This window comes from Psammomys obesus, unplaced genomic scaffold, assembly GCF_907164565.1.
Source record: "Psammomys obesus unplaced genomic scaffold, mPsaObe1.curated_primary_1811, whole genome shotgun sequence".
Taxonomy (NCBI): domain Eukaryota; kingdom Metazoa; phylum Chordata; class Mammalia; order Rodentia; family Muridae; genus Psammomys; species Psammomys obesus.
In genome coordinates this window covers 2,420,391-2,445,033 of record NW_026596125.1, presented here as the reverse complement: position 1 = coordinate 2,445,033, position 24,643 = coordinate 2,420,391, and the positions used below count along the sequence as shown (strand labels likewise).

Here is a 24,643-nt window from a genome sequence, read left to right as displayed (position 1 = left end):
GCTCTGTGAGGGCCAGGACTGGGTTTTGTTCATCTTTAGTTCATGGAATTCATACATCTTCAGCAGATGAACTGTTTACTGCGTACTACGGTATTAGCACTGGGTGCCGTGCGAGCTCTGTAGTGCTCTCAGCACCACTTGAACACTGCCACTAGTGAGTACCAGTCACAGTACTGGAACAATGCCTGGCAGATGACTGATACCTAAGCTTCCAAGAAAACAAAACACCTTTCCTAACTCACTCCCCAATCTACTTTTGATTTTTACCCTTTCCCCTGAGGAGTCAGATGCTCACAATAGTGTGACAGGAGGCTCCTGAGCAAGTCATATCAAATGAGAGGTCACTCCGGGCACCCCCTTTCTTCTGCCTCAGGCAGTCCCAGCCTGCTTTGCTTTCTTCCCCAAACTTCATATCTTCTGCCTCCATTGACACTCTTCAGCTAAATGGATTTTCTTCATAAACTTCAACAAGTCAATGATGAATTTCAGGAGGAGAAACATTTTTCACTTCAAATCAGATCGCAGTGAACACTCTCATCAGGGGACGAGTCTGGGGCAGTGCTTCTCGTCCTGGGCTGCCCATCAGCATCAGCTCGACAACTCCTAAGAAGGCTCAGCCTCCAGACATGACCCCAGACCAACGAAATCACACCCAACAGCACACATCTCAGCACAGTGCTCCCAGGGGCAGAGGTGGGGTGATTCCAACCTGATTCCCAGGGCAGCAGGAGCTTGGGCATCGCTAGCTGGGAGCCCTGTTGCTGGAGGTGAGGTCTGTAGAGCAGGGGCCTATGCAGACCACCTGGATCAGAGCCTGCACTGGCACACAGCCTCGGGTGACTGTCAAGAACATCGTGGTTTGAGAAGCACTGCTCTAGAGAAAGAATGGCTTTTGGACACCTGTGACAAGCTGCAAGCCATTTCTGCTGATTCATATTGCCACTTGGAAGTAATCCTTCCTCCCCTCCTTCACTTAATAATACTAATAGCACACCTCCCATGATGGGTTCTGGGAACACATTGGCATGTGTCTGTACCTGCCCCTACCCTCATTTCCTCTGGGTTCTGCCCTTTGATGGCATCTAACTCTTATCTCCTTGACTGGGCTCACCCCTCCTTGACCCGACCCCTTCACCTCTTCTTACCTCTGTGCGGAAACCAGAGTTGGGATTCTTCTCAGTCCCTACCTGTTGTGGTAATTTCACCGTGAGCTGAAGACAGCTGGCACTTTGAGTATATAAAGATGAACTGAGCCGGAGCAGTCCTGGGGACTGCATCCCCCTTGGTTGATTTCACTCCTCAGCTCTAGAGGCAAAGCGAAGGTTCTTGAATCAAGCCCAGACCTTCAGTGGAGTACAGAGCTTGGTTTCATGACTCTGGGAGCTGCTGCATAGAATCGTGTAGTTTATAGACCCGGCCTCATGGATGCCGCTGGGGAGCCTGTTAGAAATACAGAGTCTTGGGTGCTGTGGCAGAGTTATTGAGCCAGAATCTGCATTTTAACAAGAGCACCAGTTGATTCATGGACACATTAGAGCCTGAGAGGCATGAAGCACGAGTGTGGAGCAGTGTTTCCCAAATTTTAAAACATATTGAAATCAGATGGTGACTTTTCAAACTCTTGCGCCCAGGTTCTGCCCTAGGCCGGTTAAGTCAGGTGTTCTTGACTTAAGACTCACGCTTCTGCACTTTTTAAATTGCGGTCAAATATCCAGGACATAAAGTTTACCATTTAATCACCACCAAAAATCCAATTCTGTGGTGCAAAGCCCATTCACAGTGTTGTGCCGCCATCACACCACCGCATTTGCAGAACCCATCCATCCTGCCATCCTGGGATGCCACAGTCACCAAGCGCTAGTTCCCCACACTTTCTCCACAGCTTCTGGGAACCCATGGTCCGACTACTCCCAGCCCCTCATGCAAATGTCATCACACAGCGTTTGTCTTCCTGTGACTACCTTAGTTTACCTGCTAAAACGTCTTCAGGGTTTGTCCCCATGATAGCGTGGACCAGAATCTCCTGTCTTGTCAAGGCTGAATAACAGCCCGTTGCTTTTGTATGCCATTTTTTGTTTATACATCCACAGACACTTGTGTGGCTTTTGACCATCATGATTACCTCTGCTGTTAGGTACATAGGTGTGCAGGTACCTGTTTCTCCCGAAGTCTCCCAGGAGTCCTTGTTCTCTCTCTTCCTTTAAGCAGCCTGGGGTGACCAGAGAAAGGAGTTCATTACTCTCCTGATGCAGAAACTTTACAAAATCATGCCTGTCAAGAGGTCCACATCTTTGAGTTCCATTTTGGAACATCTGCCAAACAACCCAGACCATGAGGGGTGTACATATTCCAAAGCGACCAAGTGTCTGAGAGACAACTCTTTAAACTAACAATGAGAGCCATCCAGAGTTTCCTTGGTGATGGCCCAAAAAGAGAGGGTTGAGTTTTCTGCACATGTTTTAAAATGCCAAACTTAAGAGTTTAGATGAAGATTCTGTAGCCACTCAACATATCTGGGTGGATAAAACACCCAAGGTGGGACATCACGTCCCCTGAGCTCATTAACCCATACATGAGCTCCCCTGCTCCTGAGACCACCCTCACAGAAAAGGAACAAATTGTTCCTAAGCCAGAATGAGCTTGCACAGGAGAAAAAGATACCCAGCATAAAAGAAATGCAATCAAGCTTTTAAAGAGTCTGTTTCTTCTTTCAGTTTTGGGGTACACACTCGGAAGTAGAATTTCTAGACCATGTAGTAATTTTATTGTGAGGTTTTTGAGGAGCCACTATACTGTTTTCTCACAGATGTACCATTTACCCCCACCCCCACCCCAGCAATGTGCAGGGCCCCAGGCCCACCCCATCTTCACCAGCATCTGTTATTCCCTGGGTTTTTATTATTGTTGTTGTATTGCTATTGTTGTGGTCAGCCCCATGGAAGTGAAATATGGGGTGTTTGTTCGTTTGTTTTGTTTTGTTTTTCGATACAGGGTTTCTGTGAGTAACCTTGGCTGTGCTAGATTCACTTTGTAGACCAGGCTGGCCTTGAACTCACAGAGATTTGCCTGCCTCTGCCTCCCTGAGTGCTGGGATTACAGGTGTTTATTGTGGTTTTGATCTGCATTTGCTATGTAATTTGTGGGGTTTCTTGCTCTTGTAGGCCATTGCATACCTGTGGAGAAATGTCTATTCAGGTCCTTTGTCCACTTTGAATCAGGTTGTTCCTTCCTTCCTTCTTTCCTTCTTTCCTTCCTTCCTTCCTTTCTCTTTTTGCCGTTGTGTGGTAGGAGTTTTTATTGGCATACTATGGATAGTAATAATGTATCGTATGTATAGTTGGCAATGTTTATACTCATTCTGTGGTTGGCTTTTTATACTTTGGATAGTGTTCTTTGATGCACAAAAGTTTCTAATTTTGGTACAGCCCATCTTGTCTATTTTTTTCTTTTGTCATCTGTGGTCTTGGTGTGGTTGTTAGGCACGGGAATTTTTTTTAAGCTTCTCACGTGATTTCAACATACAGCCAAGACTGCAGTGTTTCTTAAATTTTAATATACATACAAGTCATGGGAAATCATGTTAGAATGAACATTCTGCATTTCTAATAGGCTCCTAAACAATGCTTCAGATGCTCTGTGGACCACTCTGAGTAGCCAGGATGCAGAGGAGCATGTCTGTGGTAGCCTGTATCTGAGTCCTGTGAGGAGCAGGTACAGTTACCATAGTTTCTCACAAGCTTCCTCTCTGTCACTGTTTCCTAATCCACCATCACATTAGCCCAGTACTTAACCATCTCACCCCCCAAAGCTGGTCCTGAGCATCCCAAGACTGGGTGTACAGGTTACCTTTGGCACAACAGAGGAATTAAACATGATGAGCACAAACACTACAAACCTCAGCCTACCCACCTAAGTGAAGCCACCCACTGATCAACTCTGCTCTGAGAATTTGGGATCTGGATTATTAATAGGGACATTATTAATAGTCTATTCCTCTCTAGGTCTGGCCCTGTAGAGGAAAATATTGTATGACCCTACAGGAAAGATGTTTTCTTTCAAATGGGTTTACTGTCCTCAGAAAGGAAAACCATACAGATTGGTATAAGACTTGCAGAAGCAGTTGGTGGACACGGAATGGAGACTTCTGAGTATCTCCTTTAAAAAACTTCCTTTCATCCATCACAGAGTCTTGGAGCTGGAAAGACCCCTCAGAGGTCTCTCCCCAAACTTTCAATTCAAAGGAAAGAGCAGGAACCCAGTGATATTGGAGTTTGTCAAGATCGCCAAACAAAGCTGAGGTCAACCCATAGGTACTCTTCCTCCCCGCTCCCCAAGAAAATGCAAAAATCAAGAGGCTGAGTCATAGGACTTTCTCCTTTTCAGAAATTTTTACCGGTTAAGTGTCCATTACCCTGCTAGGACCTGACCCCTGACCCAAAGCCCGCAAAGCCTGGAGGGAACTGAGTGGCTGCTGGAAGGCTACTCCCGTCGCAGGTGCTGTAAGCTGATCACATATCATCTGAATTTGGCTCTCAAGAAGTTCACGACTGTCCCTTCAATAGAAGTCATGCTATCAATAAAGTAAAATAAAACAAGACGTCTAGTGACCTTCAGATCCATGTTACACTTCATTCTGTCTACCCTGCCTATTAAATACTCTTTATGCACCCTGCAGCTGCTTGTAAAGATGGTTCTGGGTTCCTGCACCCAGCCAAACTTCCTACTTTGGTATAGAACTCTGAGAGCAATGTGTATGTTTTCAGTGATTTGACAGCCCGGTAGAAGATGCTGTCTTAGCCAGAGGACTCTTAATTTGGAATGACCTCATTTGGTATCATGACTCACAGTGTGTGCAGTTTGAGCATGCTACTACAAGAACCTTCTTTAACGATGGATCCTACATAGTTTCTGCCCTGCGTTGGAGCCCTGCCCTACCCTGCATTTCTCTACAGCGAGACGCCAGGAAGGCTTCAGATTCTGTTAAGATCTAAAGGCAGTGCCTGGACCCCCTGTTTTGGCCTCTGGGTCATTGACCTGGAGCACAAGCTCATTTGCTGGCAGGAGCATCTGTCTCCATATGGGGAGACAGTCTTCAGATCTCCTTTGCTCTTCCCTCATTAAGATGTCAGTCTGGCTCAGCCTTGTTCTCTGCTGCCAGATGCGCTGACAAGCAAGCAGCCAAGTTCTATCAGGAGGAGGCTTGCTGCCTTCTGAAGGCAGGAGGGGAGCGCTTTGCTGGTGGCTTGGACCTGCACAGGCTTTCTGGAATTGCAAGAGTCTCAGGGACATTCTGTGAGGTCCCATTCTCTGCCTAAGGTGGAGTCTTAGAGTGCTGCTAGCTTCAGCATTCTAAATGCCTTTTGCTCTAGCTCAGAGCAGGTGGTGTTCCACCTCCCTGGCCATTCTCAGCTGTCTCCTGGGTGAGTGCCACTGGCTCCCATGGCCCCAGGCTGCTTGGCAACACCCTGAGTTATGTTAGAGATATAATAATGAATTATAAAATGCATTATACATAATTAATTTATAATAAAACACGCACACAATGGTTTAATTTCTCCAAGTGACTGATGTGCTTCCCGCCAGACCTTGCTGGAATGCATCCCTTGACTGCCTCTCGGTCTGGAGGCAATGGCCAACAGCCCAAGGATCTTGGCTTAGGGAACTTGCCAGGCTTCCTCTGGGGTATGTCCCACAGGAGAGCAATCCTTCGCTACCTCTACTGTTTGTTGCTTTGGACTCCACAACCTGTGGGGAGCTCCACCCTGGCCTCTGCATTGAGATTTGTTATTTCCTTCTTCTCTCAGAGTATAGGAGATCCTTCTGCCTTCCTTCTTTCATTCCCTCATTCCTTCCTCCCTCCCTCAAATAGGTACCGACTGCTCCTCGCCTATCTTGTCCTTAGCTTGGTGTGAATCAAGCAAATAAAACAGACAAATATCCATGCCAAAGTGGACCTTGTACTCCAGCAGAGGGTGGCAGGCAGTAACCGAGCATGATGCATAGTGAATCCCGTTGCGTGTGGTAGAGTGATGGGTGCCACAGAAGAGCGGAAAGAGCAGGCTGTGATGGAGGTGGGCCGTGGTTTTATACAGGATAGCAGAGACGGAGCGCATAAAATGCAGTGACTAGTCCTACAGTTGCTGAGACAGGGGGGAATGTCCCCACAGCCTCCCTGGGACTAGATTTGCCCAGCTACTCGGCTCTGGAACCTTGCAGTAAGGTTTTTAACTTTTGCTTTCAGATGGCCAGGATGTCTTTGCTCCTGCTGCCGCTGTGGCTTCTGCCCCTCACTGGGGGATCCCAGAGGGCTGAGCCCATGTTCAGTGCAGTGACCAACTCAGTTCTGCCCCCTGACTATGACAGCAACCCCACCCAGCTCAACTACGGAGTGGCAGTGACGGATGTGGACCGTGACGGGGACTTCGAGATCGTTGTGGCCGGGTAAGTGCCTCCCACCCTGACTCTGACAGATATATTAATCAGCTTTTGCAGCGATGCCGTCGTGTGACAGTGACTCCAAAACACAGCACCGTGGCCAATGCTTGTTCTCACTAGGGCCTTGCAGTCCCTTGTGGTCAGCACCAGCCTGGGTGGCTGAGCTGCGGTTCTCGGATGATGTGGCTTTGTCCTTTGCCACAGCGGGGTCTTGAGGCAGGTGGCAGCTTAGAAGAAAGCTACCGAATCTGCAGGCTGCTCAAGGCCGCCTCTTGTCGCACATCAGCCTCCTTGGTCACGCAGGTATTGCCTCCTTCCCAGTGAGGTCCTACACCGGCAGGACATAAAAGCGTTAGTCGGCAGGAGGGGTTGCTGCTTGCTCACTGACTCCCATGCCACTTTACAGAAGGCTAAGAAAACGTTAATTACCCATTTCAAAGAAGAGTGAAGATGGAAATCAAGAGGGATAGTTAAGCCTGCCCTGGCTAGGCTTGCTGACTGCTGCTCCTCCTCCGAAGGGGGGAGTAATATTGTGCAGCTAGAAAAGCAGAGCCCCGGAGTTCAGATGGCTTGGCTGGTGCCCTGGCTGTATAGCTTTCCGGTTGTACGACCTTGAGACATATCATCTGGAAGGAAGGGATCGCTGTAGTACCTTGTCCTGAAGCCTCGCTCAGCTATTGGGCATGATAGTGCATTGTAAGTTCTGCCAATCGCCGCAGGTAATTGTTACTTATTGGGCGTGAGTGGGAGCCAGGCTCTGTACACCGTATTTCACATCAGCACCTTCATCCCTCTGACCACACTGTCATCCCACTTGGAGCTCAAGAGTCGGAAGGCAAAGGGGAGTAGGGAACACAGGTTAGCTGGCAAGCTGCTCTCCCAACATGCCCTGGGTTCGGTCCCCACCAGCATGTGTGTGGTGGTACGCGTCTGTGGTTCCAGCATGTGGGAGATGGAGGGGAAGGAGGAGCGATGAGACTCTGCTCCAGAAAACCGAACAAAAGACAATGATCAGCTTTTTGTGTGTAACGTAAGTACACAGTAGATGGATGGGTCAGGATTGGAACCTCGAGGCATCCTAGAGTGGCCGAACGATACAAAGTTTAGTCATCACTTCAACAATCAGCATAGCAGGGGCCATCTGCCTCACTCTAGGAGGCCTGAGATACTTTGGTAACATAAAAGCGAGAACCTAACAGGTAACATTACCCGAAAACAATCATGGGCAACAGCAAAAAGTGCCGGCCTCAGAAATGGAAGAATCAGTGTTAAGCATTTTGTGAAAGGGGTTCATCTATCCCAGGCTAGTCTTGAAACTGCTGTGTAGCTGAGACTAGCCTTTAACTCCTCTTACCTCCACCTCCCAAGTGCAAGGATTACAGGCATGTGTCACAACTCACAGTGAAGAACTGGTTTTAAGTTTAACCACATTTAACCCAATAGTTGCCATACTTTGTGCTCTAGCTCTATTTTCCTCATCTGTAAAATGGGTGCATTGAACTAACTAGATTTTCCCTGCCCTCCTTTCACAGTGTCAGTGGTGATGATACATAGAAAAGATGGTTCTCTCCGTTTATGTATATTTTCTACCCTGAAAGGATGAGAGCCGTTCTGTGCTAGACCTTCTAAAAGCCAGGTGGTGTTTCCTGGTGTGGTGTTCCTTAGGGAAGGCACATGTGATGAATAAGACTTGAAGTATGGCTAACGTGGTCAAGGAACTGAATTCCTTCTTCCCTACAATTTTGGACACAGTTTTTTTGATACGTACTCTGGCTGGCCTGAAGCCTGCAGTCCCTTCATACTAGGCTGACAGACATGCCTCACCATGCCCAGCTCAAGGAACTGAATTTCTAATTCTGATCAAATAGTCACATTTCAAGCTGGCAGTTCAGTTCTGCTTAAAGAGCAGAAAATGATAAAACAGTGCAAATACAGATGGTGGCAGGCATCCGTTTCTCCTGTGGTGAGCCGAGGTCCTCACCTGTGTTCATCCTATAATGCCCAGTTGTCCCCTGAAGCAGAGAGAAGCTGAGCCATGCCCACTCTCATTCCCAGAGCCTCATGCTGCCCTCCCACTTCTGAGATGCTGTTTGACCCAGTCTCCTGGTGAAACCAGCCTCTCCCAGGTCGGCTCTAGGGCCAGAGGACAGAGAACATGGGAGAACAACCCCTGCCCCCTTCTTCCCACCCCCACCCTAAGCATCATGGATGAGTTCTCTGTTCAACTAAGATCCCTCTGTGAGCTCATTTTCTCACAAGTTACTATGGAGAACCTAAGGCCTATGAACAGAAAATCCCCTCACCCTCCTTTTCTCTCATGGGACACCTGGTGGCTGCTGCCACGGACCCCCCCTTTATCCCCTCACCTCTCATCCCTTCACCCCTCACCCCCACACACACCATGAAAAAATCTCTCACTGTCTCCACAGGGAGATTGTCTCTGGCCTCAGTATCTTATGGTGCCCATACCTGTCTGGTGCCCTGTCCTCCTGCTGTGGTCCCCACAGGGGGTGAAAAGAGCCTTGAAAAGAGAAAAAGAATGCTCCCATGGAGGAAGGCACAAAGTCCTCTCCAGGCTTCCTCTCCTTCTGCCTCTTTAATGGCCTTTCTCTCCAAGGCTTGCTGACACAGTACTAGGCTGCACCACCCTGCTCGTGATTCATCTTCCAGCTGCAGAAACAGCAGGTCACAGAGAAACTCACGGCCCGGACTCATCCGGATCCAGTCTGTTTGGGAAAAAAAAAAAAGTTTGGTGTCAAAGTTTTCAGTGTCTCCTTGTCTTCAGCAGGTCAAAGGCAGTGCTTGAGCCCAGCAGACCCTCCCTTTGTTGACGCTGGCTATGGAAGCCCCAGCCTAAACATGGCTTCCAAGCATCTCCATCCCACATGTTCTTTGGCAGGCAGGAAATTGCCCCTGCATTTATTTTTGGTTTTCTGAGATAGAGTTTCTCTGTGTAGCCTTGGCTGTCCCGGACTCAATTTGTAGCCCAGGCTGGCCTTGAGCTCACAGAGATCCACCTGCCTCTGCCTCCCCTAGTGCCAGGACTACAGGCGTGCACCACCATCGCCTGGCTTGCCCCTGCATTTCTTCAGCATTCGGCTTCTTCCTTTCTGAGCGATGGTGTACATTTTACAACCTCCCCACAAGACCTCATCTCTTCCGATGAGCTGGAGAACTTCGCTTTCGTGTCCTCTAAGGTTGAGAAACTATCATTCATCGTCCGTGTAGACTACACCATGTGACTACACCGTGACCTGCCTGCCACAGGCCTGGGTCCTGTAGGGTGATGGAATTACCCTTTGGAAATAAGGCCTCGGTCACACAGGGCCCTGGCCCTTGGTTCCCTCCCAGGCAGCTACTGAAGCAGCTGGAGCTGCTGTGTGACATTCTGAACGATGCATTCGTTGCTCACCCAAAGGCAAAAGAGTTAGAGAAGGAATGGGATAAGCGAAAATGGAGAAGTCGGGCAGCCTCCCAACTCCAGGTCAGGGTTTCTTTGTGGCTGTCGCAAAGCATTGTGGATTCGAGGAGCATCAGAAAGACATGGTCTAATTTAAGTACCAACATACATTCCAAAGGCAAATACAACTCTTATTATCTTCAGCTTAGGATGATTTGTCACTGTCTTCTCCTTTGGGCCGGATAACCAAGCATTGACTATTCAGACGTATTTAAATCAGGACCTTGAGAGGTCATTCGGTCCACCTCTTGCCTCCCCCGACAAAGCCAGTCCTGTAGGGATGAGCCATGTACTGAGCGCCATCCAAGAAAATGTGGTGATCCTTCTGCAATCCAGCTCTGTTACTCAGGTCAAAACCGATTTGACTAACCTGAACCCCTCAGATGGTAGCTTAATAGGCCATTTCCTTTAGCTTTTGTTTCCTTGCTGCCTTGAAGATATAAAGCCACCATTGTCTCACATAAAGACAGCCAGGATTCCTGCCCTGCCTCGCATCGCATCCTACTGACTCCTTGGCAGCATCTCTGATTTAGGCTCTTGCTCTTTCATCCTCCCCCCCCCCCCCGCACCCGTATTAAATTCTGCTTCCTTCTCTGATTGTAGGCTCTCTAAGAGGCATGTTTCGGGAGTTGATAGTTTTAAGAATTGAATTGGAAGGCCTTTACCTGGAGCAGCGGTGCCTGGTAGGGGAAGGCCACCCATCATCTTACACGTCTTTCTATTAGCCCATCCCTGAATGCACTTACTTTTGCAAGCCCTGGGATAATGGCCAGCTCTTTGGCTTACAAGGCATCTGGTACTTGAAGTTGCCTCGGATTTGTTGACCTTGTAGTGCGTCTGACCGAAGCCCTGTTACTTTGAGTATTTACTCTTTGAATAGGTTTGTTTTGCTTTGCTTTTCCAGTATCCGCGTTCTGGCTATTGACGGCATTGATTTTGCACATGTTGCGGGTGGGTTCGTGTTGTGTTTCGGATTCTTGAGTTAATTGTGATGGAAGGCGTGTGCGTGCTTCTGACTCTGGGAGGAGCAGAAAATGACCGCCCTTTGTTCTGCGGGGATGGGGGAGGGAAGGGGCGGCTCAGCGCTCCTCCGCCACAGCTGGGCGAGTGCCTGCGCATATGGAGGGCTTATCTGCTAACCGGCAGGTGCGTGATTGAGGTCTGCGGATAGCTGCCTCCCCGCGGGGGCGAGGGGAGGACTTGATCGCCCCCGGAGAAGGCTGTGCACGCACAGATCATTGAGGGTCTTCTGGACTGTTCCCTGGGCAAATGGAAAGCCCAGTGGCTTCCCCTTTTCTCAGTGGAACTAAACACCCAATCTCCAGTCTCACATAGTCTGGAGAGGGATTCCTGTTGGTGTCAATCTGGTACAATCCTTTACAGCAGCAGCGTCTAAGGGCTATCCCCGTAGGTCTGAGATAACCCCTCTGCCCCCTCTGTTTCCAGCAGGAGCTGGCTCCAGTGGAGACACTGTAGTGTTTGTAAAGTTTAAACCACGATTTAGATCAGTTTTTCTACACAAAGAGCATTCATTTGATAAAACCTTAGCATGCTCTTCACACACGGGAGGGTTTCATTTAAAGGATGCTGCAGATTCAAAAGCAATGTTTTGTTTTGGTTTGGTTTGGTTTCCTCTCAATTTTGCAACTGTGTCAGGAAACTTTTTTAATTTACTAAAACTAATTGAATTATTTAAAAGGCAAACTGTATTCAATTACCTGATTAATCATGATCATATAGGAGATAGCATTAAAAATAATAAGAGCAATGAAAAAGAACAGGATATTTATCTATGGTTTAACTAAATCAGCACTTACCATGGTATTATAACTGTAGGCAGGTATGTGTGGTTGCTGTGCATGCGCATACATGCTTATGAGTGGACAGGTGTCATCAATCATAGGTTCCGTGTGCACATAAATTCGTTTAGATTTATCTGCTGTATTAAAACTCATGCCTAAATGTATACAGATGTACACACACATACCCATGCTTCTAACAAAACAGGAATAAATATGTTTCAACCTTCAGTGCCATTGCTTTAAAAAAATTTTTATTTTAGGGCTGGGGAGATTGCCCAGTTCATAAGCGTGATCCCCAGGACTCAGGCAAAAAGCGTTGGCATGGTGGAAATGCTTGCACACCCAAACCTGGGGAGGCAGAGACAGGCAGGCCCTCGGGGCTCACTGACCGACCCACCTAGCCTACTTTTTGCGTTCCAGGCCATTGAGAGACCCCCATCTCCAAAACAAGGTACCTAGTGCCCAAGGAGCAATGCTGGAGATTGTTTAGATGGCAACACACATGCTCACGTGTATACCTATGTCCTTGCACACCCCTGTGGCCCTGCACACACATGAACATTAGTATGCACACACGAATGATACTAATACTCTCATAGATTTGGCCAACAGTTTTGATATTGTCTTGAATGGTTACATGGTCTCACTTGACTTCTGTGTGTGTGTGAAGTACCAGCTCGTACGCGTACATTTGTGTTCAGGCGCACTCGAGAGTGTCTGACTGAGCAAGCAGACGGCAGAGGGGTCTTCTTTGATTGTTCTCCACCTTACTTATTTAGTTTTGAGGCAGGGTCTCCCACTGAACCTGGAACTTTATCAGCTGAGCTACCTCCCCAGGCCTTAAATATGCACTTAAATATGTTTCATTGCAAAAAGAAAAAAAAATCAGACAATATAGATGAAGATAAAAACCCACCTTTCACAGCCTCTGCCCCTACTGCAAGCTCCCCTTAATCACACTCAGAATAACAACTATTTCCAGTTTGGTCTTTGTTTCTAGATAGCAATCAATGGGTGTAGAGAGATAGAGAGATAGATGATAGCTAGCTAGCTAGATGATAGATATTTTTATTATATAAATTCCACATATATCAAAATACACAGTTGTGATGGGAGTCACTGTGATTACATATGGTCACGCTTTTTTCTTCTGCTGTGTAACGTGTTCGAACGTGTACACGTATCTTTTTAAAGGAAGTTGTTTAGCACAGACATATTACATGCAGTCCCTCATTTCTTGAGCGGGTTTTGTGTGTTGTTTCACATCCCCAACCATTGCAGACATGGTCCTCACAAACACACATGAACTTTTCTGTCGGGAGGACACCAAGGAGAAGTAGAAATGCTGGCTTAAGGAAACGTACGTTTCAAGTTTTAATGGATACCGCTAAATTGCTTCTAGTTTCGATCCTTTTCTATTTATTCATAGGCTGTACGCACAAAGTAAGCTTGGGGATTATTTAGTTCAACAGCTACCTGAGCCCCTATTACATGTACAGCCACCCACGTCCCAGGATCTGAACTTTATCAATTTAGATTTAACAGTTCCCAGAAAGAAAGGGGGCTATTCTCCCTCAGCAGAGCCTGCTGCTGCTGCTGCTGTTAAAACCCAGGTGGAGGAACTTCAATACTTTCTAATTCAAATAGCAAAAAAGGACTTCCTCTAAAGCCTTCTCTGAAAAAAAAAAAAAAAAGTTTTTCTTAAATGGGTCACCTTTAACCCCGAGACTCATTGTCATCAGTATCACGGAAGAATGACTGCGGGTGCGGAATCTTCAGCCGTGGTACAGGATGCGAGGGCCCTGATGCTGAATACTGTAAGATCCTGTTGGAGCTGGAACCAGGCCTTTCTACCCCATTCTTAAAACTTCCCTCAGAAGAGCTCGCAGCAGTATGTAGCAGGCTCTCCAGAAATATCTCACTGCTGCATGCAAGCCTCACGCTCTGCAGCCCTGGCCAGCCACAAACAAGGGCAGGCTACAAACTCTGCTAGCCAGCTCTTGTCCCCAGGCACACACACAGAACTCTGGATGCAGGATTACAGACGGTAGAAAAACAGCCACCCAAAGAGGCCTGTATCCCAGTCCCCAGGAGCCATGAATGTTTTCTGACGTGGCAGAAGGCACTTTGCAGATGTGATCTTGTTTAATGACCTTCTGATGGGGAGGTCACTCCCACATAATTACAGTGCTTTTACAACTGGGAAATGGAAGATAGACAAGGAGGAGAGAGTAATTCCATGGAGGAAAGGCTTGCCCTCCCTTCTTCACACTGGAGGTGCCAAGAAGGGCCAAGAGCCAGGGACAACGCTGTAGGTGCTACTGAAGAACAGGAAGTGAAGGAGCATTGCCTAGCATCCCTGGAAGGCGATAACCTCGCCAACACTTCATTTTGGCCCAGTGAGACCAACATCAGCTGTCTAATACACATGATGGTAAGATAATCAATTTGTTCTGCTTTAAGCTATTAGGTTTGGGGTGATTTGTCTCAGCAGCCACAGGAACCAAATACAGTGGGTAAAAGGTCAAGTGTTTGGCATCATTTTTCAGAGAGGTGACGGCCACTACCTCAGAGAATTTTAACAATGTTATTTTTATAATTTCACACAACCATAAAATGTATCTCTCCAACAAATGCATCTCTCAAAATCAGTGTCTGTTTCCTGTCATGGGAACATGCAGAATTTTAAAAGTAATTTTTACTTAAAAACTATTTATTATTATGTGTAGGGATGAGCAGATCCCTGCAGACCCCCCACCCACCCCCACCCACCACCACAAAGGTCAGAGGACAGTTTTCAGGAGTTGTTTCTTTCCTTCCACCTGGAGTCTGGACTCCACATGGAGTCTGGAGGTTAAACTAAGGTTGCTGGGCCTACTTGTGGTGCTGTCTTCTCAAGGAACACTACTTTGCTCCTTGGTGACCTCAGATAAACCCACCCTATAGCTCACTGTTGGGTCCCTGGTGCTATGACTGGCTGGAGGCAGAAAGGACCCGTTGCCCTTAGTGGGTCAAACACCCAAACTGTGAAGGTCCCAAGTAGCCGGTGTCACTCGTGAGACAGGGAACCCTTGGAGGTCACCATCCAAGAGCTACAGGCACCGCTGGAGGTCAGAGGTCATCTAGAGACTCACAGAGGCACTTGGACAGGACGAAGGGAGGCAGCAGAGGGGAGGTAGTCAGATGGTCTGTTTAGTGAGAGGATATCACAGACCTCTCCGGTCAAAGCCAGTCACACCTACTTGTCGTCATTTATTTGTTTTTAAATTTATTTTTAAAGGGCATATTAACAACAACAACAACAAAAAAGCCTGATTTTTGAAAAGAAACGAAGAGCTTTTATAAAAAGCTATTCAAAAATAGTAATGTAATTAAGACACTAAAATTGCCTCTGCCGCAAACGGCAAGGCTACTTTTAGTAACCTGAATTTTTCATCCATTCAGAAAGTCAGCGTACGCTCTTTTCTCCCATCACTTGCCTTGAAGCTTCTCTCCTCCCCATTCTGTAACTGACAGGCTGGCAGAGCACCATCTTAGCAACCCAGCTCCACTGCCAGGCCAAGGAAAGCCTAGGTGACCATCGGCAGCCCCGCAGCGTGGGCTCTGGAGACCTCTGACTCAGCCTTCCTCTCTTGAGTTTTCTTCACGCTGTCCTTTCTCCTCTAAAGACCTGTTGACCCGGGAAGCAGGTAGCTTTACTGCTTTTTAAAATACAAGAGGATTTGAAGCTGCCAAAGGCAAGCATGCCGCTTTCTGAATTTCAGCATGATCTCCCTTCACCTGCTTGTAAACCAGTTTTGAAGGCAAAGGCAGAAGCAACAGGGGATTTCTTCTCATTTTAACTATCACAGCGGCCCACACAAGAAACAGCATGTCATCGACTCCAAGTCACAATTTCTGTTACATTTTAATATCTCCAAAACTGACATATGATTTCCAATTGGCAGCTTGCTTTGAATTGGCAGCTCTTCTTTTTCTAAAGATACACAAAATAACAGTGAGCTTTATAGCCGGTGAGGCTTCAGACTGGATTAAAAAAAAAACCACTATGCAGTGCTGTCCCCGCTTTGCAGATGAGGAAACTGAGGGCCAGAGATCTGCTCAGAGTCCTAGGGGTGCCAAAAGATGCAAACACTCTTCTCTATAAGCCTGTCAAATCAAGCCTGTGAGTGTGTTGCTCAAATCATAATCTTTATTAAACCTTTTCCTGCTTCTCTTATTAATAACCAAGAAGCTTATTTTTCAATGTCCTACTGTGGTGGTCCATTTTCTTCTCCGAGTCTGTCAATTTTTATATTATATATGCCGGGGCAAATTTATTAGGTACAACTTTATAATTCTTGTGTTTTCTTGGTGAGTGGATCCATCATTGTTATGAAGTGACTTCATCCATCCCTAATTAAACATTTGGCCTGATGGGATAGCAGTGAATTTTCTTTTGGTTAGTGTATACCAGGTTACCTCGTGTGGGTGTCAAGTGCCCACTAAAGCCCCCGTGTTGAGGGCTTTGTTATGGCTTGGTGCTGTTAGGAGGTAATAGGAATTTGGGGATACCATCCACTCACTGGAGGCAAGTCCCCAAGGGCTATGGTAGGGCCCCGGCCTCCTTCCCTTCCTCTTTTTTTTTTCAAGTCTTCGTCATGAGTGGTTTGGGTCTACTCTGTGCTTCCACCACAGTGTGCTCTGTTCCTGCAGGCCCGAGAGCAACAGGCCAAGCAGTGAAACCTCTGAAGCAGTGAGCCCAAAAGACCCTGGTAGCAGTTGCTAAGCTCTGTTTTTTGTAGCGAGAGAAAACTACCACACAGGGTACACTCTTCTTCACACTCTTATTTGCACTTTTATACTCTTGCTGTGGTTGTTTTGCATGCTTATTTGCAGCAGGTCCTTCTGGCTTGGGTTTTTAAACTGTTTGGTCACACCTGACGGTCTCTGATGAATTCAGTCCGCTTCTGTATCATGGGAACATCAAGCTGTTTAGGTTCCTAGGCTTGTTTCCATCATTTGTTCATTTCCCTGTTTTTAAAGCTGGTTTTTTTTTGTTTGTTTGTTTTGGTTGTTTGTTTGTTTGTTTGTTTTTGAACCGCTATAGCGAAGTGAGACAGTGCTTGCATGCCTGTAAACTCAGCGCTCAGGAAGCTGAGGCAGGAGGATTGGCCTGAGTTTGAGGCCACCCTGAGCTACACCGTAAGACTTTGTTTTGTTTTTTTTTTTAATGTTTTATTTATTAAAGGGCTTTTAAAAATTAAAGCTAGGAGAGGTTCTTGGTTGGGTTTTTAAAAAATCTTTTTATTTTTGCCTATTGATTTGGGGTTAATACCCTCTACTTCTGTTTTATTTGTGGTTTAGTTTGAATTTTTACGATACATCTTAACTGTGCACACTCTAAAATTATCCAAACTTCCTTCGGGAACAATGCAGGGCTCCCAATGCACTCTAACGGTGCATGTGCCCTCTGAGCATGGGCGAGTGTCTTAGTCTTGCTCCTTATTAACCCTGCCCATTAAAGTGATTATCAGTGCTGTTACTATTATATAAAAGCCATGTTTTATAGTTACAGCAGTTTTTACTTTTTATTTGTTCATCTTTCCCCTTGCGTCCCAGGAAGGCCCTCGGAGATTATTTTTTCCCTTTTTCCTGGTATTACCCCTTCTGGATGTTCTTTACTGAATGCCAGATGCTGGTAAACTCCCAGGTTTTGCTTACTCTAAAAATATCTTTATTGTGTCTGTGTTCTGGAAAGATGTTTTTCAGACCGAGGATTATTTTCTGTCTTCTAGCTGCTGTTTTTTTTGCTTTGGCTGCCTATTTCTAGTAATGGCATTTCTTCATTGGTGATCTGCCTCTTGTCCTTTCTTTTCTTCTCTCCCCTACCCCCGCTTGCCTTTGATAGTTTCAGAACCACATGTAGAAATAGGAATCTCTTTTTTGTGGGTATGTGGTGTGTACATGTTCATATGTGTGTGTGCTCATACATGTATATGGAGGATAGAAGCTGATATAAAATGCCTTTCATCATCACTCTCCACATCATCAATCTCCACATCATCATAGTCATCATAATCATCATCATCACCATCAGCAGCACCGTTGTTGTTGTCATCATCATCATCGTTATCATCATCATCATTTTAAGATGGCATCTCTCATTGAACCTGAAGCTCACAGATTTGGCTAGACTAGCTAGCTACTAAGCTTGAGATCTGCATGTCAGCAGCCTCTTTGGGGGGTTACAGACATATGCTACCGTGCCCAACTTTTACTTAGGTGCTAAAGATCCAAACTCAGGTTCTCATGTTTCCATGGAAAGCACTTTTATCCACCGAGTCATCTCTACAGCCAAAGCTTCTATTGAAAAGTTTAAGGAAAAAAAAAAAGAACCAGTTTGTGCTTCTTGAATCAGAAGATTCAAGCCAGTTCCAAGTAGTTTTCAGTCTTCAACTTAGAAAAAGTTCCCATGCTCTTCTCTATATCCTCTTCTTCTGGAATGCCACTTCCCATCTGCCTTCCAAATCCCTAACCTTTCTCATAGCATATCCTCTGCTGCCTCTTTGTGCAGCTCATTTGGATGATTTCCCAAGTATATCTTCCAATTTAATGATTCTTCCTTCAGCTACATCTGAAGTACTACTGAGTTTTAGTTTCAGATACACTTTTCCTTTTTGTTTCTAAGTGTTTCACGTTACCCTTTCCAGGTCTCCCTAATCATTCTTAATGGTGTTTTACTGTTCACCTGCCTTTATGAGTTTCTGCTCTTTTCCCTTGGAATATTTCTCAAGTGGTTGTATCCTATATTTGACAATTCTGTTATCTATAGTGTTTAGGGATTAAAGGGGGGATTATTTCTGCCTATTCATGGTAGCTTGCCTTCTAATTATATTTTCTTGATCTTGGAATATGGGGGCTATACAGGCCTAAACTAAATTCAGCTTTTCCCAGAAAGGCTTTCTGTCTACCTCTACTAAGGGCAACAGGTCCTACTGAGCTGAGAGCACTGGTTCTTTCCAAAGGCCCTGGCTTAATGTAGGATTCTGAAGATCTTCCTGGAAACTTTGCTGCCAGATTAAGGATTAGTAATATTCTTCATGGTGCTTTTGGGTCCTCTTCCAAACTGTTTGCCAGTCACCATTCTGTGAATGGGGTTACTTTTAGAGACTCCCCTTACATATTTGGGTCCATTAAAATATGTTTTTTATCTGGAATTTCTTGTTCTTTTGTGGAGGATTCTTTAGTGGTCTAAATACAAAGATAAACAGGAGTCTGGGGCTCCCACCAGGCTTGGGATCCTCAAAGCTTCTCATAACATCCAGAAGTTACGGGAGGGGCATGTGCAGCTAAGCAAGTAATATTTAAGATGTCTTCTTTTTTTAGCTTTTCAGAGATACTTGAAAAATATCTCACACAGAAGAAGAAAAAAGGAAGTTGTGTGTGTGTGTGTGTCTCTTCCTCTGTGTGTGTGTGTATCTGTTTGTCTGTCTGTGTGCATGTATCTGTCTTTTTTTATCTCCCTGCCTCGCTGTCTCTCTCTTTCTCTGTGTGTATGTGTCTGTCTGTTTCTCTCTGTGTGTCTGTCTCTGTCTCTCTCTGTCTCTCTGTCTGTCTGTCTCTCTCTCTCTGTGTATTGGCATGTTCAATGAGCCTTGTGCTCTCATGTAACCAGACCAGATCCTTAGGCTGGACTTCCCTGGAAGAAAACAGAACAGTCACAACCAGAGTCTGTTGCTAGGACAGATGATGCCAGCCTGTGTCATTGCTGTTGCCTTTTCGAGCAGAGAATGAAGTGTGTGACTGTGCAGATCCAGGACCACCCCCAGCCACCATCTTCCTGTGCTGTTTGTAGGCTGTGGATAGCTTATGAAGTCACAGGCTCTGCTCTCCGACACGTGCTGATGCTGTAGTCATTCTGTCCATGAGTGGAAAGCAGAGCAGGATAATGAAGACCCCGCTTGCGGGAAGCACTAACGGGGAGCCGCGTTGCTTTGGTCAGGGTGCTCCTTGCTCAAGGTAAGGTGGCAGGATCTGATGCATGTCCTCCACAGAACCTTCATAACTTCTGTGAGGAAAAGTCCTCATCATTTAGAAAATGGTTCCAATCCCAGCATCCCACAGGGCTGGCAATTAAAGCAGCCTGCTGTCCGCTGGGAGTATTCCAGGGCTCCTATGACCTACAGCTGCCCAGTCAGTGTCTCCACCGATTTCCTCCCCTTTGCTCACAGGTCATGAGTTACAAGTGCATGCCACAACTGTCTCCTGCTCTGCTCCTTGGCTCACGGAAGAACTGGAAAGAATGAATCTGGTGGCCATTGAGGCCATGGTTCCTGTCCCTGAGGTGGACAAACCTGTGTGTCTCCCATGACTCTTCTTCATGAAACAGCTTTGCACACGCTCAGCAAATCCTCCTCACCTTCCTTTTATTTTAACGCTACTTTTATCACCTAATACCAAATCCGCAATACAAGTCAGACCAGGGCAAGCCTTCTTTCATGCCAGGGCAAGCCATTATCAGGTGCTGCTGCAGACCAGGGCACAATTCTCCCTGACCCCAAAGGAGAAGCTTAGTCAGAGGGAAGGGGCCTAGGAATCTGTCTGTCTTCATAGGTATGTATGTATGTATGTGTATATGTGTACATATGTGTGTAGGTCCGCATGTGTCTGTCTTCATGTGTATGTATGCATATGTGTGTGTGTATTTGTGCACGTGTGTACGTATGCATGTGTATCTATACGTCATGAACACAATATGTTGTTTTTAACTGTAAATACCATTCTATACAATAGGTTAATGTTAACTTGCAGCTGAAACAGGGGGTTTTGCTAGTGGTATCAGATTTTAAAAGGCACTAAAACAAAACGTAGTTTTAAATGTTATTTAAGCAGTAAACATTCTGTATATATTATGATACAATGCTCTCTAAAACTGCAGGCTTCTAAAGGTGGGACATTTGTGTTTTTCATCTTTGCACCTACAGTGCCTAGCACATAGTCAGTGTTCAGAGAAATGAAATAGGCAGGGGTCTTGTGGATGGATGGAGGCTCTTGAGTAAGGGAACTAATGAAAATAATAAACATTAGCTACACTCAGAAGTGATTGATTCACGGGCCTTCGCCTTGAGAGCAACATCAATCAATTCAGCAAACAAATTCTCTGCCTACCTATCGTGTGCATAACTGTGTGCCTAGTTCTTTTGCAAAAACAAGAATGGGGTTCTGTCCCATAAACCGCCATGGTCATTGGAGACATAAAAAAGTAACAGTGGAAGTTGTGTGCTTGAGAAAAAAATACACATCCATGTTCGCTGCACTTGGGGGTTCGTGTTCCCAATATATATTCCAGTTTTTTAGAAATACAGAGTTTCACTTGAAGTTGTAATATGGCTCTTTTGCCTTCTCCATGGAATTTTCTCTATGATGTTTGGGTTTGATCTTCTACAACTGCAGCCAGGGTCTCTGTATTCACTTCCTTTTCATTAAACAACAATAATTGCTTGTTGACTGAGTAGTCCCACGGCACCACAGAGCCTTGGTCCTGGTTGTTTGCAGTTCCTTTCTCCACAGTGAAATTCTCCTGAATGAACCGCCTCCTGGTTTTACATGTGCAGAATTGAAAACTTACCAGCGGTGTATGGCACAGCACAGAGCTTTGCCATGCTCGCTGAGCCCTGGAGGTGAGTGAGGAGAGCAACTCCGCCTCATTGTGGGATGGCTTACCTGGGCTTGAGCCTCACATGCGCTCGCTTTTTGTGGTGAGGTCACTTACAGTCAGCGTTCTCCTGGCAGTTTTTCAAGAAGGTAGTACATTGTTTTGAGCTGTAAGCATCACGCCACGTAATAGGTCACTTAAACTAACCCCTCCTAACTAAAAGAGTGTGTCTTCTCACCATCATGTCCCTGGTTCCACCTGCCTTTGTCCTGGGTCTTGGTAGCCACCATTCTACTTCCTGCTTTTGTGGGCCAAGAAATCAGTAGCCTTAAATCCAACATGAGCGGGCTCATTTGGCATTCATCCCTGTGTCACTTAGCATAATGTCTTCCAGGCTTATTCACGTCATCGCAAATTATAAGATAGTCTCCCTTTCTTGAAGCCCAATAATCTTTCATTGCTTATATATTTTACATTTTCTGTATCTATGGATGGACACTTCGAGATGGTGTGCTCCAGATCTTGGCTGTTGTACTGCAGTGAGTATGGGAGAGAGGACCTCTCTTCACACACACCTGTCGTTCCTTTGAATACAAATCCAGCTGCGGGGTTACTGGGTCATAGTTTTAACTTCCTGAGTAAATTCTGTATCACTTTCTGCCATTAGTCTCAGTATTATTTTTTCTTTTTAGGAAAATAGGTATTTCTCCATCAATGGCCTATTATTGTCCTTTCTTCCCAAGCTAAAGCTAAAGGTGTGAGAGAAGGAACAGGGGGTAGATCTTAAGCATTTTCTTCCACTCCTCCAAAGAAGATGGACTGTTTCAAGTTCCTCCAGGAGCTTTCACAGTTGCTTCCATATTTTGGGAAGGTGTTGCCATGTCCAAGTGGCACGCCTCCAACTCCCATCAGCCATTGCCCCGTGTGGCTGGACTGGGAAGGCTTTTGTTAAACTCCTTCAGCACCAGGGTCCTGGACAGCACCAGAGTCAGGGATGTGGCCTATAGACCCCCCCCCCCCCCCCCCCCCGCATCCTCTGTCCCCAGGAGTTAAGGAGGCTGGAAAGTTTGGAAAATGTCATTATAAAAGTTTCCTTGGAGAAGGTTCACTAATACTAAAAGGCAAGAGCTAGCTGAGAGAGCAAGTACGTCTAAGCTTCCAAAGCCGTATCTAAAATCTGAATTAATCTTTCAAACATATCTAACATTTCATGAGAAAATAAATATTTAATTTTAAAACTTGGAAGAAGAAAAAAGAAGAAGAAGACAAGTTCATTCCTGTTTCAAAAAGCTGTAGAGCTTAAGAAAATTTCCAGGCATGCTGGGAACTTTCTGATGGCCATCAGCTACTGTTGCTTCCTACATCCTGGTAGAGACAGATGAGACGAGGCAGGCAGAGTGCCTAGCACAGCACCCGAAACCTGCAAAGTGTCCCGTGCTTGGTGTGCATTTAGAGTGAATATGTGTATTTAATGCCTAATATGACAGGAAGAATTTGGCTGGACTGACTCAGCTCAGCAGCTTCAGCACCTCTCTGTCCCTTCTTCCATTAGCAGAAGGCTATCACGGCAGCATATGTTGTTTTTTAATTAGAACTGTATATTCCCGTTGTTAATTTTTAACACAGTCATTCGGACATTGTTATTCCATGTTGTCTGCAGACATACAACCCTAAAGTAAGATATCGTGCATTTTACCTGGTGTCCTATAAATCAATGTCTCACAGGGGAGAAAGTTTATTTGGACCTATTATATTAGTCAGGTCTTATTCATTCATTTTACAATTTTTTTTATTAAGCTACCGTGTGCCAGGCACCTTGCTGAGCCCTGGGGGTCGGTAGTGAACAGGCACAAGCCTTCACAGAGCTCAGAGAGAATCAATATGCCTGATGAATTAAAGAAATTCTTACTTTGGGAAATAATTTCACCTTTCTCCAACCAAATCCTTCATCAGAATTCATAATTTGTATCCAGAATCATTTCTCACTCCCACTGTCCATTCTGACTTAAAAACGCTAATAAGAAGTGGAATGATAAAACAAAATGGGAAGACGAAGGAGGAGGACATGATTTGGGCAACCCATGAATTAATCAGCCCCTGAATAATCAAGAGGTGATATATAAAATGTAAGTATCATAGTTCATGGCTTCTTAAATAATTAAGCATACTAAAGAAGGGACAAAAAGACCACATTTCAGAAGAAATTAGTAGCCCTAAGGCAGACAGTGCGCAAAAAAAGAGCTCCGAAAAAGCATTTCTATATTGTAACAAGCCAAGCAGATAGCAGGAAGAGGGATGGCTATATGGATTCTCTCATATATTTTAAAGTAGTGAATGCCAACCTAGAGGTCACAGAGTTATTATAAGGAGTCTGAGGATCCATCTATGTGTGGGCACTTTATCAATACCTATGCGTACAGCCACCAGTATATGAAGGTTTTTTTTTTTTTTTTTTTATTAAAAGGTATCTTCATACTTGAAAAGAGTTGAAAAGCCAGTCTTGGAATACATGCTTATGGGCTGTCATGAAAATGGGATCAAGAGCAGCCAGGGAAAGGTCACTGACAGATGAGGCCATGGGAGACTTAAGGCATAAAGGATGAGAGAATTTAGGAATGGGAGAGCAAGAAAAGAAGGAAACAGACAAAGACAGGAAGGAAATTAGAGACGGAAAGAACCGCCTAAACTAGCTGCTTCTCCCCCAAACATAGAACATGGTCTCTAACTCCTCTGAGATTTTGTTTCCTCATCTACAGAAGCAATAAAAACTTGTAACCTACATTACAGCATTTGGTAGCGGCTCCATTGAGGTCACAAATGGGAGAAAGGGAATGGGAGGCAGGGAGGGGACAGGAAGTAGGGAGATTATGGACTTAATCCGGCCATCTGCCACCTGAAAGATGGAGACCTAGGGAAGCTAGCAGGGGCCTGGGGCTGAGACCCAGGAGAAACAGGGATGTAAATCCCAGTTCCGGGCTGGGAGGGGCTGTGATAACACGTCCCAGCTTGTGAGGCAGGGCAGGAGAAAACTTTTCCTTCCCTGTTTGCTTCTGTTCAGGCCCTCAGTGGATTGGATGACTGGGGCTTTAGAGTCAATTTGCTAATTTCAGCCAACCGGTATAGTGGCTAATACCTGTAGTTCCAGCTACTTGGGAGGCTGAGGGAGGGTCGCAAGTTAAAGGCCAGCCTGGCCAGTATAACAAGACTCCCTCTCTAAATGCAAAATAAAATGAAAGCTGCAGAAATAGCTTGTTGATATCTATCTATCTATCTATCTATCTATCTATCTATCTATCTATCTATCTATCT

The 24,643-nt window shown here is 45.7% G+C and overlaps 1 protein-coding gene across 2 annotated transcripts in view; it reads left to right on the top strand.

Annotated features, from left to right (window-relative positions):
- The window catches only part of Crtac1 (cartilage acidic protein 1), a 138,540-nt gene that overhangs the window by 11,260 nt on the left and 102,637 nt on the right, over positions 1 to 24,643 (top strand). For both annotated transcript variants that reach the window (XM_055630016.1, XM_055630017.1), the window contains exon 2: positions 6,242 to 6,441. In XM_055630016.1, the coding sequence (XP_055485991.1) occupies positions 6,242 to 6,441 (200 nt within the window). The remainder of the gene's footprint in view (positions 1 to 6,241; positions 6,442 to 24,643) is intronic.